At 38.8% G+C, this 16102-nt stretch overlaps 1 protein-coding gene across 1 annotated transcript in view; it reads left to right on the forward strand.

Annotated features, from left to right (window-relative positions):
- The window catches only part of adgb (androglobin), a 166317-nt gene that overhangs the window by 95344 nt on the left and 54871 nt on the right, over positions 1–16102 (forward strand). The window contains exons 18-22 of the mRNA XM_052011225.1: positions 936–1095; positions 3010–3073; positions 5621–5759; positions 11223–11364; positions 15083–15197. Of these exons, the coding sequence (XP_051867185.1) occupies positions 936–1095; positions 3010–3073; positions 5621–5759; positions 11223–11364; positions 15083–15197 (620 nt within the window). The remainder of the gene's footprint in view (positions 1–935; positions 1096–3009; positions 3074–5620; positions 5760–11222; positions 11365–15082; positions 15198–16102) is intronic.

Consider the following 16102-nt stretch of genomic DNA (forward strand, 5'->3'; position numbering starts at 1 on the left):
AAATACTCTGATCTATCTTTCTTGGGTTCAAAGTGGATGAACTTGCATTTTCCAACATTGGACTCTTGTCTCCCACAGTTTTTTCCACTCACTTAATCTATCAGTGTCCCTCTTAAAATTCCTGCTGCCACATTCACGTGCACTTAAAATCTATAAAAAATTTAAAACACTTAAAATTTTTAAAGAAATGTTCTAAGAAATAATTAAAAATAATTAAATGTATTTAAATCAGCTCAATTAAATCAAATAAAAAGATTAAGTTGCAGACCCGACGGAATCCCTTTTTTCCCACTGAAATTAATGACAAAACTGGTCAGGGCACATGGCAGTTTCCAATTATGATTTTTAATTTGTATTTTCCTCGCATCATAGATTGAGGCCATTCAACCCATTGAGCCCAATCCCATCAGTCCCGTTCCCCATTTATTTCCCTATTGATTTATTATTGTCACATGTATGAAGATCCTGTGAGAAGCTTTTGTTTGCATACCATCCAGACAGATTATTCCATACATTAGTATACCAAGGTAGTAAAAAGGAAAACGGTATGCAGAATATAGTCTTGCAATTAAAAAGAAAGTACAGTGCCGGTAGACAAATAAGTGCAAGGACCACAACAAGGTAGATTCATCTTTTTTCTCACATGCCCATTAACTCCAGCCTTATTCTCCTATTACCCGCACACACTGAAGGAAATTTACAGTTACTAATTAACCTACCAACTGGCATGTTTTTGGGATGTGGAAATACCCGTGGAAAATCCATGCAGTCACAGGAGAACATACGTTTATTTGTGTTATTTCCTTGATCCTCTTGGGTATAAATTGATTGTCCTTTGAACATATTTCATCATTCACAGAGTACTCTGATGTAATAGAATGTGTATTTCTGTAAGTCCCTTTCTATACTTAACGATGGCACTTTCTCCATTTCAGATAGAACTTCCAGTGTACATGCCCCCGACCAGGAGGTGTCACGGACATCCAGCCAGATGTTGAACTTGGACAATACCTCTGATGTTGCAGTCACATTTGATCAGAAAAAGTTCTGCATGGAAAAATGGATTGATTATGAAGATTTCTTCAAGTGTTTCCAGTAAGGCAACCCTGCTTCCATTAATTCTGCTACAGAAACCTAAAATCTGTTCGTTTTTTGTGCCCAAGTCCATGTGGGAATGCAGATCACCAGGGAACACAGCACCCACACCCAAATGATTATTAAGCACATTAAGTTTGCCCATGTATTACAATGTGCATCCATTAAGTGTGTCAGCTTTTGGATAGACATATAAAAGCAGATACATTTAACTTTCTGCACACATCTATGCCTGTCCCCAACCATTCATTCAACTGTGTTTAGATGTAAATCATGAACATTTAGGATCCCCAATCCTGGCTGTTGTGATGCCATCATCTATACTGTTGGCCACCAGCAGGAATCCAGGGTTATTCAAAAGGTATGTCATTTACATGATAACAAGATTGCAGGATGAACACAATGTTGCTTATCTCTCCACAGTTCACTTGGTTCTGGCTCTGGCCCCAACATACTTATTCTGCAGTTTTAATTGCCACAGGTAGCTTTTTCCAAACAATTCCTGATTAAAAGTTCTATGATCAGTCAATCCTAGACAACTAATTTCTTCTCCAGTTGAATCTGTTATCAGTTTCTTGGCTTTGCATTCCTTTAACATTCTCAGAGAGCTTCACAGACCATTGAACATCCCTGTATGTGGCCATCTCCAGATGTCTGCTCAAGTTGTACACGCTGTCCATTCTTCTGTTACCTGATAGTTGTTCTCAACATTCTGGCTACCCCAAATGATACCACAAAGATACAAAGAAATTGATAAGGAGCAGAGGAAACCACTCAGCCCCTTGAGACTATATAACCTGTCACCACCGCCCCCCCCCCCCCACACCCCCACTTATCAAATATCTACCTATCTCTCTGCCTAACAAAAAAAACTAAAGACTCTGCTTCAATTACACTTTGGAGAGCGTTCCAAAGGCTTATAACCCTCCAAGAGAAAAAACTTCACCTCATCTATTTGTCTTAAATAGGCAACACGTTTTTAAATGGTGATTCCTAGTTCTAGATTCTTTTACAAGAGGAAACACCCTCTCCACATTCACCTCTTAGCGTTCCTACATGTTTCAGTCTTCCTTCTCACTCTCTTAAACTCCAGCAGATGCAAGCCTAGCCGGTCCAATCTTTCCTCATAATATAACCTGTGCATTCCAGGTATTAGTTTAGCAAATTTCCGCTGAACTGCTTCCAATGTATTAAGATCACTGCTTAAATAAGGAGACCAATACAGTGTGCAGTAGTCCAGATTTGGACTCTCCAATTCCCTATATAACTGCAGAATAACCTCTCAACTTTTGTATTCAATCCCCCAACACTGCATTAGCTTTCCTAATTATGTGATATACCTACATACTAGTTGCGTGCCTGTCAAATAAATCTTCCTGATAGTTTAGACGTTATGGGCCAAATTGAGCTGACTGAGAGCCACACATTCTATAGGTAATCTGGCACAGCAACTGGGGTCAGCATTGAGCATGTTAGTGAAGCACTGACCTGCCAAGAAAAGGGACTAGATTCTCTTTGCAATTGACCCTTGACTTTGCAGCAGGGAGAACTAGTTGCCAGAACAGCTACCCCAATCATTTATATGGGAAGATGGGACCATTCTTATGGGTAAAGGTAACTGCAGTGATTAATTAGCAGTGATATTACAAAATGCTTACATATAGTATTCTACAAGTTACAGAGATTTATGATATACCTATGAGAAGGACCTAAAATAAAAATTCTATAAAATCTGATATGAGAAGGATGTGAATTCAAAATCAGAAGAAAAAAATTTTCTGAACACAATGATGGGAACAAAATAATGATATTCCAAATGATAATGTCACAACCTAGATTTTAAAGTTAAACTGCTAAGTAGTTTTTGAATGTAACTTCAACAACTGATCTTTTTGCATTTTTATTTAATTTCAGGACATTGATAATTTTCCATAACCCAAGTAAATATGCTTACACATTTGACAAATCAAATTTCAAGGTAACATTCTTGTATTGGCTATATTTAATGCATTTTAGTTGCATTTCTAATTTTGTTTGAGATCTTCTTGAAACGTACATTTTCCCCCCACTCCCACTCCATAAATACTTGAATTTAACATAATAGATCTTGGCTCATAATGGTGTCATCTCTTTTGTCAGATTACATTATTTATTATGACTAGTTGTTTGGCTGGTGTTAAGTTATGCTAAGAGATATTTTCATATCTTTTCTTCTCAGATAGTTCTTCAGGATCAAGGATGACTTGCTTCCACTTCAGATCTATGGGTTCTGAAGTGGTTGAAGAGTTGTGTGCTGGACCTCAGACACTTCACAGATGCTTCTTGTTTGTTCTGCTGTCTGCAGTTAGCCTCCACATGTTTCCATTGGAGTGACTCAGTGTTCAGTACCTTCCTGGATGCTCCTCCTTCAGCCATAGGACAGGGACTACCCTGATTCAGTGAGGACATTACACTTTCTCAAGGAGACTTTGAGAACATCCTTGAAAGGCTTTCTCTGTCCTCCTTGAAATCTGTTCCATTGACAGAACACAGAGTAGGGTGCTTGCTTCAGGAGTTTGGTATCAGACATGTGAACAATGTCACCCATCACTGGAGCTGGTTGAAAGAAATCAGAGCTTCATTGGTGGGGATATTGGCCTAGGAGAGGACAACAGCATTGCTTTGCTCAACTTGCTGCTAAATTTTGCGTATTTTGTAGAGACAGAATTGCTGATACTTCTCTGGCACCTGCGGTTGTCAATTCCTCTGAACTATACAGAAGAACAGGAATTACTGCTGCACATATTGGACCATGAGCTCACTGCTGAGTTTGAGATCTTTTTACACTTTTTTTCCTGAGTGAGCTGAAGGCTGGTGCTGGTGCACTGGAGGTGATGGGGAATTTCATCAGCAATGTCTGCCTTCCATGAGAGGCAACCCCAAATTATGGAAAATGCTTCATGTGCTGCAGGATCTTGCTGGGGTTCTTGATTGTTGAGGGGTAATTTTTTGCAGAGGGGATGATAGAGGACCATTGTCTTCTTGTTTCATTATAAAACCCCTCTCCTATACACTTCAGTGAAGAAGTCAGCAATGACCTGGAACTCAATCTCCACCTCTGTGCACACCTGCTAGCATTGATGGCTAACTGTAAGTTGGGGATATCTTGGTTTTGGTGTGGTGACAGCAAAAGGGAAAAGTTTCCAGTTTGTCATATGGATTCACTCCATTTCAGTGAGGAGCTTGTTGAAGGGGGACATACAGTATTGCAGTTGAGAATGTTGGTACTGGGATTGAATCTGTGGTGGATCAGTTGATGAGGTTCATGACTTGCCTGTAACAGATGTAGAATGGTGAAGAATTTCTGAGGACAGCCAAATTTGAGAAGTATTCCCTATAATCCCTCTCAGACTATGAGATGTCAAAAAAGGCCAAGTACAGTGATCAGAGTTACTCCCTAAATTTTTCTTGGATTTATCACACAGTGAAAATCTTTGCTGTTAGAGCATCACAATATTCAGACATATGTTTGAAATTAATAATGCATTATTACATACTATAAACTGCAGACCAACACTGCCAACAGTATGCTTTGAAAATGTAATCTTTCTCATGCTTTATTTTATTCCATATGCATAGATGTTCAGAGCAGGACTATGTAACCTGATTTAGCAAGTAGTATGTAAACTTTATATCCTGGTATTTTGTTGTTGTTAAAGCATGAGTTCTAACCTTGTTAAGATCAATGAGATATCTTTTGTGTTTCTCTCATCCCATGCACCCTCGCCGTGCCCATTATCCTCTATCCCTTCTTCTTTAATCATTTACATTATGTAATCACGTGGGAGCATCACCACCCACAATCTGTGTATTACACAACCCAGATGAAGGATCTTGACCTGAAACATTGACTGCCTATTTCCCTTAACAGATGCTGCCTGATCCGTTGAGTTCCTCCAGTATCTTGGTTGTTACTCCAGATTCCAGTATCTGCAGTCTCTTGTGTCTCCATTCCATAACCCTACAACTTTCTGGCTGGAAAAAAGGATTTGTCTGCTTTCTGTTGTAAATCTCTGATTTAATCTTGAATTTTTACCCCTTTTTTTCTAGATGCATCTCAATTCCTTAACATCTTAAATCGCATCTTAATCTCCTGTATTATACAGAGGCTCTAATCTTTGGAATTCCCTACATAAACCCCATTCCCCTATTTTAAGATGCTCATTAAAATCTATTTCTTTGATCAAGTGTTTGGTTGCTTGTCCTAGTATCTCCTTATGTGGCTTGTTGTCAAATTGTTGCCATGAAGCACTTGGGAGTCTTCACTGTGTTAAAGGTGCTATATAAATCCAAGTTACATTTGTTGTTGTTGACTTGCTTTCTACGCTGTGGAAGGCTCCAATGTTTAATGAGCTACAGTATCTATAGCATCAGACATAAGCTTGGTTTAATATGTATTGGAATTAAATTAATATATTTTAAACATATTCAATTGATTCTGCAACCTGGGTATCTTGCTAAAATGGGCTTAACAATGATGGTTTAGTTCACAGATGACCGTGGACCATTCTATCTACTTGTCGATGATGTCAAACCCATAGAAATTTTGGTTACCTTCTCGGCTCTGGTGCGCTGGGGGGATCTCAGTTGTGAGAAAAGCCTTAGCAAGGAAAGCAATGAGAAAGGTTAGTATTTGGAACAACTTCTTTTCAATGTTGCATTTAGTTGTAAGAACTTGGGAACAGGAGGTGACCATTCAACTTATTGAACTTGTTCCATGATTTAATGAGATCATGTTCTGTTTCTTAGCTCCATCTACCCAACTTGGTTCTGTAATCCATAATATCTTCACTTAACAAAAATGAATTGATCAGTTTTGAAATTCCAGATTGACCTAAACGAAACAGCTTTTTGGGGAGAATGATCCAAATATCCACTGTACTTACTGTTAAGAAATGCTTTCTGAGAGTACCTATTGTAAATTTAAGATTATATCCCCTTGTTATTAGATTCATTCAACAAATGAAAAGGTTTCTCTCTACCTACCCTTTCAAATCTTTTCATAATTTTAAGCACGTCAATGTGATTGCCTCTTAATGCAATTCAAGCTGTCATAAATTTAATTCTTTTAGCACTCGTATGATTCTGCTGAATCTATGCCACACAGCCTTCAAAGCTAATGTGCCTGTGCAGATCCCACCTATAATTCACCAGTGGGATCTCACAATATAGCTGTCTAACAATACAGCTATGTGCAGAGCACAGTATACAACTAAAATAAAATAACATGATTCATACCCCTTTGTATTTTTCTTGAGATAAAGGCCAAAATTCCATTAGCCATTATTTAGTTTTCTTTTGTTACCTGTCAACTAGCTTTTAGTGATGTCAGTACCCGGACCACTAGATCTCACGGGTTATTTATAGTTCCTGGTTTCTTGCCTATTAAGAAATGCTCTGCTCTGTCTTTCTTGGGTCTAAAGCAAAAAAACCTCATAACTTCCACATTGAATTCCTTCCAGCACAGCTTTTCCCACTCATTTAATCCAGCACATTATTTACTCTACAATATAGTTTAGTGTCATCAGCAAGTTTAGATATACAGCTTCTATTCCTTCATCTCAGTCATTAATAAACATAATCAAATATTTTGGTCTCCTATCTCCTATGGGTCACCACCAGTCTCATCCTGTTAATTTGATAATATAACCATTTTCTAACAATTTTCTATTCAAGCCCCCAGATCCCTCTAATATCAAGTGCTTTTAATGTTTTAAGCCTCTGAAATGGAAAATGTTGATTGCTATCTGGGGACCTATGACCTTAGTCTCTATGATTCCATACAGATAAAATCAGTGAGGTGACTTTTATCTGAATGTCTGTGCATATGGAATAAAATAAAATGTGTTGTTATTCCAAAAAATTAGTTAGCTTCAATTTGCATGATGTACACTTTAAGAAGCTGTGTTAGCTCCCTCTGACCAGCTCATATTTATCCACAATATCATCCAGAACTCTTGTCTCTAAGTTAGATCGTTATTGATTTAAATCCCAAAGACACAAATACAAATTAACACGCCATTGCTACACCTTCAGATCTATCAGATGAGACATTAAGCCAAGGCCATGTTTGCTCCTGCAAACATAAAATGAACTTTAAAAATTCCTATAAAACTGTTCTGAAAAAGAGCCAACATTTATCCCTCAACTGAGACATTTTATCCCCAGTAACAGATTCTATTAATTTCTCCACAATTGACAGATAATAAGCTGATAATTTCCCACTTTCCCTATGCATTAATAGCTTTTTTAATCTAAGGAGACAGTTCCTGAAATGGAAGATCAAGACTAAAATATCAACAATTTCCTCATTCATTTCTTTTCATACCCTTTGATGAAAATCTTCCCTGGATATTTGATTAAATTGGGAGAAATTACAGAGCTTTGAGATGCAGCGAGATCTGGACGCGAAGTGGTCCACGAGGATCAATTCGATCTTGACTAGCAGATCCTGAGACCGTCTTCAAGTTCCCTGATGGCTTATTGATTGCTTGCCACTGCCACAGACCTTTTTCAGTGTTTTAAATATCTCTAATAACCAAACTTTTAAAAAGAATTGAAATGGATCTGAATGATTAAATTAAGTATTATTTTAAAACTAAAAAGTAATAGGTTTAGAAGAAACAAGTTTATAGAAAACAATTTAAAGTACAAAGTAAAATTTTTAAAAATCACATGGAGTCAAGGGGCCTGAGGTGAAGTGCAGCTTGGCGTGGCTCAGTGCTGAGTTCAGAAGTGGACCAAAAGGTCAAGTGCATCAGTATCTGACCTTGGTTCACTGCTGAGTTCCACATTACAATACAGGGGCACAGAAGTCTGTTGACCTGTACACTCAGAGTTTCTCTGTGGAACTACCAGCTAGCCAGCAGCACTATCTAACCTAATATTAATTAGATAGAATTAGTACAAAAGGGATAGAATGCGGAGAATTGTTAAAATGTAGGCTGTAAAACCTTTTTAGCCAGTATTTACCAAGCTCAACAGGATTGAGTCTGCTCTGGACTTGGCTGTAGGGAATGAAGGTGGGTTAGTGCGAGAGCATTTTAATGGCATTGATCACAATTCAGTTATATTAGGATAGTTATGAAAAGAAACAAAGAAATCCCACAAGCAAAAGTTCACAGTTGAGGAATAGATACTTGAGATAGGATTTCACAAATGTGGACTGGAAATCTTCATTTCAGGATAAATCAGTGCTGGGGCTCTGATGCAGGAAAGGGTGTGTATGTTGTGTGGTGTGGTGGTAGGTGGTTCGTGTTCAAATATCCAGGTCCCATTTGGCCTCGTCTGATGTAGTATGAACAGTGTGGACCTGATCGTGGCCTGGGTGTCTGAATTCAGACCAAGGGCCAGGTTGAGGCCTGGGAGGCAGCAATTTGACTAGGTGGAGATCATTGTTTTGGTGGGCAGGGCAAGGGATGGAGATTGGGTTCTCCATTATAGTTCGGGGAGTTTGAGGGGAGTGGGTCCATGACACTTGTGGGGTAAGATTGATAGATGGGGAGACTGACATTGTGATGTATGGAAGGTTAGAAGGTGAGTAAAGATAAACTTCCCCCATCAAGGGGTCCCACCCCAGAGTAGCACTGACAAAACAAAGCTGTTCCAGAAGTGCCCAATGACAGATGTTTACAGGATAACATGTATTGAGTTTCACCCCACTTGGTCCTTCCCTATTTGAATATCCAGTTAAAAGTCCAATGTGGGTAATCATTATCTAAAAAGAAAGACATGAAGATATTTGAATGGTGCCAATGTATCCATTACTCCAGCACAGTATTACATAGTTTGAGGACAGTCTTTTTGCTTGTTAAGTGACCCATTATTATTGGGAGTATCTGCATACTGAGATTTAATTTGCACAATTTGTGAAATAACTATTGATGATGCCTGATGTATATGGAAATGAATATATCTTTCTTTTAGTCGCTCTTGTCTTCAAGCATTTATCATATCATAATGCAGACAAAATTCTGTCACAGTCTTGTATTTGTACTGTTGTCTTCAAGGAAGGATAAATACTTCAAAAATAAATGGGTACTTGTTATCCAGTTATTTACATTGCTGTTGGCTAAGGTTCTTGGCCCAGTACTATGGTAGCTTTGACTTTGTGTAGTTATCCAGATGGCAACATTCACTTCCAAAGGTATTTGGTCAGCAACATTTCTCTCGGTTCACACATCCCTCACATACAGAATCTTCTGGATTAATTTCTGCTGTCAATAGCTAGACACATTAGTCCAGTAATCACACCACATACAGCCCATTTTTTATACACAAATTAAATCTATTAAATCCATTTTGCACATTTTTATTATGTTTGTGGCCAATTCCTGTCAATCACAAAATTGGACCAAGGGTGGTCTGAGTGTGATGCACTCGAGCACAACTACAATCTTCTGGTGTCCTTTGTGCACAGCATCAACATGCAGGGCACTCATCCTGTCCTCCTTAGTACCCATTAGCAAATGGTAGTGCCCTAGTCCATTGCTGCCAGCAGCAGCTGTGTGACACCTTCTCCTCCAAGAGAGACGGAAGAGTATTAATGAATATGATGCAATGTGTCTGGTTCAATAGCTGGGAGTCTCTGTGTACTGTAATGTAGTGATAAGTATGTGAGAATGTAATGGGATATGTGAATATCCCATAAAGATCATTTTTGATCCATGATGGAAGTGAATTGCATGAAGCAATAGGTGAGTGGGAAACAAAAATTGCAGGTGTATTCGCTGGTGACCATGCACGTAATGTAATTTTTTAACAAGGCAAGTGACCAAATACTCCTTTCTTTGATCTCATTAGTCACAATGCTGCTTCATAACTGATCTCTAATGCTTCTTGGACCAGTGGGTCTGGATGGCCTCTCTCCACCTCTTCCACTTGCATATTTCCAAGTCAAGATGCTGTACAACTTGGAGAAGTATTTGCAAGTGTGTGCATTCCCGTGCACCTTCTGACCTTCTGGATTGTAGAGGATGCAGATTTGGGAAGAGCTGTTGAACTATGGAGAGTAGCTGCATGGATGTTACCTGGAGGTTCTGCTCTTATTGAGCATAGTTGGAGTTGTACCCAGTGATCTCCATCTCTGTTTTATGATTGTAAAGTTAAAGTCACAGAGTCATACAGCATGGAAACAGGCCATGCAGCCAAATTTGTCCATGCCGACTGTGATGGCCAGCAAGCTAGTCACATCTGCCTGTGTTTGGCCAATAGCCCTCTAAACCTCTCCTATCCATGTACTTATCTAGATAGCTTTTAAATGTTGCTAATGTGCCCTCCTCAACCACTATTTTTGGCAGCTCGTTCCAAATACGCGTCACCCTTTACGTGAAGAAGCTGCCCCTGATGTCCCTCTTAAATCTCTCGCCTCTGATCTTAAACCTATGCCCTCTAGTTTTTAGCATCCCCTCTCCGGGAAAAAGGCTATGTGCTTTCACCCTGTCTATGCCCTTTATGTTCTTATATACTGTACTTCTATCAAGTCACCCCTCAATCTCCTACATTTCATGGAACAAAGTCCTAGTCAACGCAACCTCTCCTTGTGACTCAGGCCCCAAGTCTAGGCAACTTCCTGGTAAATCTTTTCTACGCTCCATCTAGTTTAGTAAAATCCTTACTATAACAGGATGACCAAAACTGTACACAATATTCAAGTGCGGCCTCACCAACATCTTATATAACTACAACATAACTTCCCAACTCCTATACTCAGTGCCCTGACTGATGAAGGCCAGTGTGCCAAACAGCTTCTCAACCTATATTCTATCAATTGCAAATTCTATTTTGCCATCTTCTTTGCAGCTTATTATTCAAAAATAAAAATGAAAATATATACCAGTTATAACTTACAAAAGAGGATTCTGTGCACTTGGAACCCATGCTCATCAGAAATAGAGCTCTGACACTGCTAGCCCATGCTCCTCATGAGTGTGACCCACCATGAGATGCATGGAAGCATTGATTGATTGACTCAGAAGATTGCATTGTGGCTCCCTTGTAAGATGTTTGAAAAGCATAGCAGCACATTCTGTGTGGGCAATTTATATTGATAGGCATTGATCCATTTTTGCCTTTTTGATTTTTACCAGATCATCAGAAGGAGGTTTCAGGCCTTCTGCCAGGTGTACTCCTGGCTGAACCATACAGCTGGAAGAGTTTTGTTTCAAGTCCACCAGTTCTCTACATGAAAACATTGGCTACGAAATCGACTATCTTAGAACTACCCAGTGGGTATGTAGAGGCCTTGGATCTGAATTTGGTTCACAATTACAATATAGTTATAAATGCTTAAGAACCATGTATAATTCCACCTAAATGGCAAAATTATTAAAGGTGCTTAATGTTCTGTCAGAAGCTGTTATTCACAGAATGAATCCAGGTGCAACATCATTATCACAGAAGTAAGTGATAACTTCTAAGCAAAATAGAAAGTGATGGACTGAATGAAGTATCACAATGAATAATTAAAATCAAAACAGCAAGTCTGTGGTGAATCTGGGGAAAAAATTACAGTCATTGACTGACCTTGTAAATGTTGAAGAGGGAGCCAGGGCAGACAATGGTGAATGTGCATGAGGTGGCCATGCAGAGGTTAACACGATGCTTCTTTTATTAGCATTTTCCCTATAGGCTTCCATGTAGTATTGGTACCAGGAGGTGGAGCTATTTGTCCTGGTAGAAGCACTGAAAAAAACATTAATGTACATGTAACCAGAACCTTCCAACCAGCAGGAGAGGGAAAAAATGGGAAATAAAAGTAACCCAGAAATGGCCAAATTGAACTGTTGTGTTGTTTGACCAATAGATGTACATTCCTTGACTTGGCAATCCTTAGTAATCTGATTATTTGGCAGACCCCCTCATGGGGAAAATGCAGGCAGAACATTTCTCCCTCTGACATAACTCAATGTGGCCCCTGTCCACTTTCTTCAGAACCCACCGCAGTGACAGTTTAAAGTTTCCTTGCTTTCTGTAGCCAAAAATTATGTAAATTCCCACTCACTCCACGCTTAAAATGGATGTCCCCTCGTGCCACCTTTTGTTTCCTGTTTTCTTTTCACTGCTAGTCCACTGCTAGTGCAATGCTAAATATTCTTTGGGATTCTTTGAAGCTTCTTAACTAGAAAATCAGAAGAATTGTTCATTTGGCCCATCAAGCCTCCCTTGTCCAACGTTGTATCAGTGTCTTCCCACTCTCTGTCAATTCCGTACATAAGGCAATATTGTTAAGCAAAAAGGTTATGGTGAAGTAATCTAGAGAATATAATTTTTTAGATGTCAGAAGCACTTGAATGTTATGTTAGGTTGATAGAGAGGTTAAAGAATCAGAATGGTTAATTTCCCTGCGGAAACTACAGCTGACCATTTCCAAGGAATTTTTCACACCGTATTTTGTTCCAATAGAAATCTGGCAGGTCTGTAATGTTTCATTTAGGACATCTGGCTGCAAACTTACAGGTGTTCATCTGTTGTTAAAAACTTAAGTATTTTCAAACAAGATGGAGCTCCTCTGTTCAGCAATTTGGATAGTAATAACTAGAGTGTGACAGGAAAGGAGAGAGACTTTAATAGTAAGATTAGCCCAGAAAACATAGACCTATGAAGAAAAAGTGTTAAAAGTACTATATCTGAATACAGAAAGCATTTCTCACAATTAGATGATTTTTTTGGCACAATTAGGGTTTGGTCTAATAGCCAGTGCAGAGTTATGGCTGCATCCTAAGCAAGGTTGGGAATTAACTATGTAATTGACATGTAGAAATGGAAAAGGAGTGTAAGCAATCCTGATAAAGATGACATAAGGATATCAGTAAGGAATGATCTTGGCCCAGAAGAACAGGAAATAAAAATGTAAGAATATAAGAAACAGAAGCAGAAGTAGTTCATATTGCCCCTCAAGACTACGCCACTATTCAGTAAGATTATGGCTGATCCTGTCCTTCAGCTCCACCTTGCTGTCTGATTCTCATAATCTCCAATGCAAGATGTTGTTAAACCACACCAAGAGCCCTGTGAACAGTTCTGTGTCTACACCTAATGGACAATTCTTTAAGATAGAGGGAGTGCAGCATGGTTGAAAGCTGGACTCCAAGTGCTACATTAAGAGGGAGGATTACACAAACTAAGAAACTGATTAGATAGATAAGGAGAAAGTATTGCTACTTATTGGGAAGTCTAAACATTAGAGTTTGGCATCACCCAAGTGAAGCTGGGAAGGACTTGTACATACAAAAGGTTGAGAACACTTTTCTGCACATGGAAATTGATTCCAGCTCAGTTGTTAATTTTAAAGCCAAGGTTAATGGATTTTTGTAAATCAATGATATTAAAGAGTCTTGGAAAAGGCAGGCTTAAGTGGAAGCTGCAGATCAGCTGTGATTTCACAGCATGGTGGAACAAGCCCTTGGAGCTAAATAGCCTACAGTTCTTATGTTACTTGTTCTCTTTTGCCCTTCACCATACCACAGACCCATTCTTTTATCTTTCCTCCTCTTCTCCAATTTCTTTCTGAACTTATTTAAAATCTGTAATATCACTAACTTCTCCAGTTCTCATCGAAGATCATTGATCTGAAAAATAAACTATTTCTTTCTCCAAAGATGCAATCTGATTTACTGAGTATTTCCAGTGTTTTCTGTTTTTATTTTTGTTTTATTTGGGTATGTTGAGCCAGGTTTGGGGTTGAGGATAGCACCGATTCCTCTGAAACATAATGTTTTGAGTTCATACCACTAGTAGAATCAAACATATAATTAAGGCTAATAAAGAAATGTTACATGTTCAGAGGCACCATCTTTCAGATGAATGTTAAACTCTCATGAACATGATATTTTAACATCCATTTTTGTGCATAGAGTTTAAACAAATAGAGAACAATACTAGATTATCTGTAAAAACAAATATCGAGATCCAAAAGAAGGCCCTTCATACAATTGAACTGGAGAAATCATATCACCTAGGAGACAAATTTCTTAACATTTCTCAAATTTCTTATCTATGTATATTTGTACCTCATGTGATGACATTCCCCTAACCTTTTGCTTTAAGTTTTTAGAGAATAATTTATAATTAGAATCCTAGAATTGTATGCTACTGGAGACGCTTCACCCCATCTTTGAAAGAGTCTTGCAATTTGTCCCAAACCTGTGTGTTTTCTCTCTTTCCCTCAACTTTTTTCCTCCAAGTCTTTATTCAATTCCCATTTGAAATTTCATATTAAATTTGCTTCCACCCCGATCAAGGGCAGTGCATTCACTTGCTGGTTGAAAACATTTCTTCTCATCACTCTTTTGCCTTTAAATCTGTGCCTTCTGGATATTGGCCCTTTTAATGGGAACCATTTCACCATATTTAGTCAAGAGTTTGAACAACTTTATAAAGTCTCATCTCGGTCTCAATGTTGTGGAAATTTCCAAATTCCAAGTGCTCTGCAAGTAACCAATCATATTAATACATCTGTTTATAGCAAAGACACAGCAGACTGCAGATGCTGGGAGCTGGAGCAACAATTAATCTGCTGGAGGAACTCAGCAGGTTGAGCAACATCTGTGAGGGGAAAGGAATTGTCAACGTTTCAGGTTGAAACCCTGCATCAGAACTGAGAGTGGAGAGGGGGAGATGGCCGGTATAGAGAGGAAAGGGGGAGTGGTGAGACAGAGGTCAGAGGTGATTTGTGGCCTGGGGGAAGTGGGGAAGGGGTGGTGAAGGATGAGAGGGTGATCAAGAGGGGGAGGGGTGGAGTTGGGAAACATAATAGAAGGAGCTAGGCAAAAAAGGAGGAAGATGGAGCCAAGAGGGGGGTGGGGAGGGTGAAGGTGGAGATGGCTGCTGATAGAGCTTTATCACTTTTGCTGAAATAAGGCACTCTGTATACAGTGTGGCATTTACCATGTTTGACAGATAAGCCACTTAATGCTTCTGCTATAGCTGTATTGTGTTTCTCTTCCAGCCGCCATGTGTTACGGTTCACTGCCACTTCTCCTCTTGGATACAACATCAACCTCAGTGGTACTGTGCCATTTACCTTTGGTGATGAAGATTTAGTTGTACCAAATCTTGACAAGGTATGTAGGACAAAAAAACAACTCCAGAACCCATCAGGATGAAACTCGTGACTTACTAATTAGTGAACATCAATGGGTTGGCAAACTGAACAGGCCTCCTATTTGTAGGAAATTTACTCTTATCTAATCAATGTTTTACAAAATCTTCCAAACCACCTGGTTGATCAATGTGAAGTCCTACAGAAAACCCAGAGAACACATTTCAATATGAAAACCTAATCAAATATTTTCCATCTGTTTAAGTTAGAATTGAGCTCTGCGCTCTGTTATGAATAACAGTCATTCACGCTGGAGTGGGTGTGAATAGAAGTTATTGCCTGGAATTTCCAGTACACCTTAAACAGTGCCCATTTGGATCAGTGTCTCATCACAGTCTGATGTTTTGGGTTAAATCAGTTTTCTATCACATAGCACTGAAAAAGCCATGCAAATTAGGTTGAATTTCTCGAAATGTGTTCCACTGAGCCTCCATAGGGAGAATTCTTTTTTCTTGAATTATTTTTATACTTATTTTTCAAAAGCTATTTAGTGCAGTTTTTCTTGTTTTTTAGTGTTAATATATTTTTGTATAAGACCATGAAGGGAAAGAAAAATAGCAAAAAATATTTGAGAAAAATAAAAGTGACACTGACTGTAATTGAGTACTTTACAAAATAGCAGAGGAGTTTTCAGGAAGGAATATAACTTCAGCAGTAACTTTTCAACAATTAAGCGTCTAAGTGCAACACAAGAGAACCTCATAAAAAGTCATGGAATAATTTTGTTTTAAAGTTTGTCCATTTATGGAATATGGATATGGCTGGCAGGGGCAGCATTTATTGCCCATTGCTTGAGAAGGGAAAAGTGAACCAACGTCTTGAATCTTTGGTGAAGGTGCTCCCACAGTGTTATTGGCCAAGGACCTC

Source organism: Pristis pectinata, chromosome 3 (genome assembly GCF_009764475.1).
Source record: "Pristis pectinata isolate sPriPec2 chromosome 3, sPriPec2.1.pri, whole genome shotgun sequence".
Lineage (NCBI taxonomy): Eukaryota > Metazoa > Chordata > Chondrichthyes > Rhinopristiformes > Pristidae > Pristis > Pristis pectinata.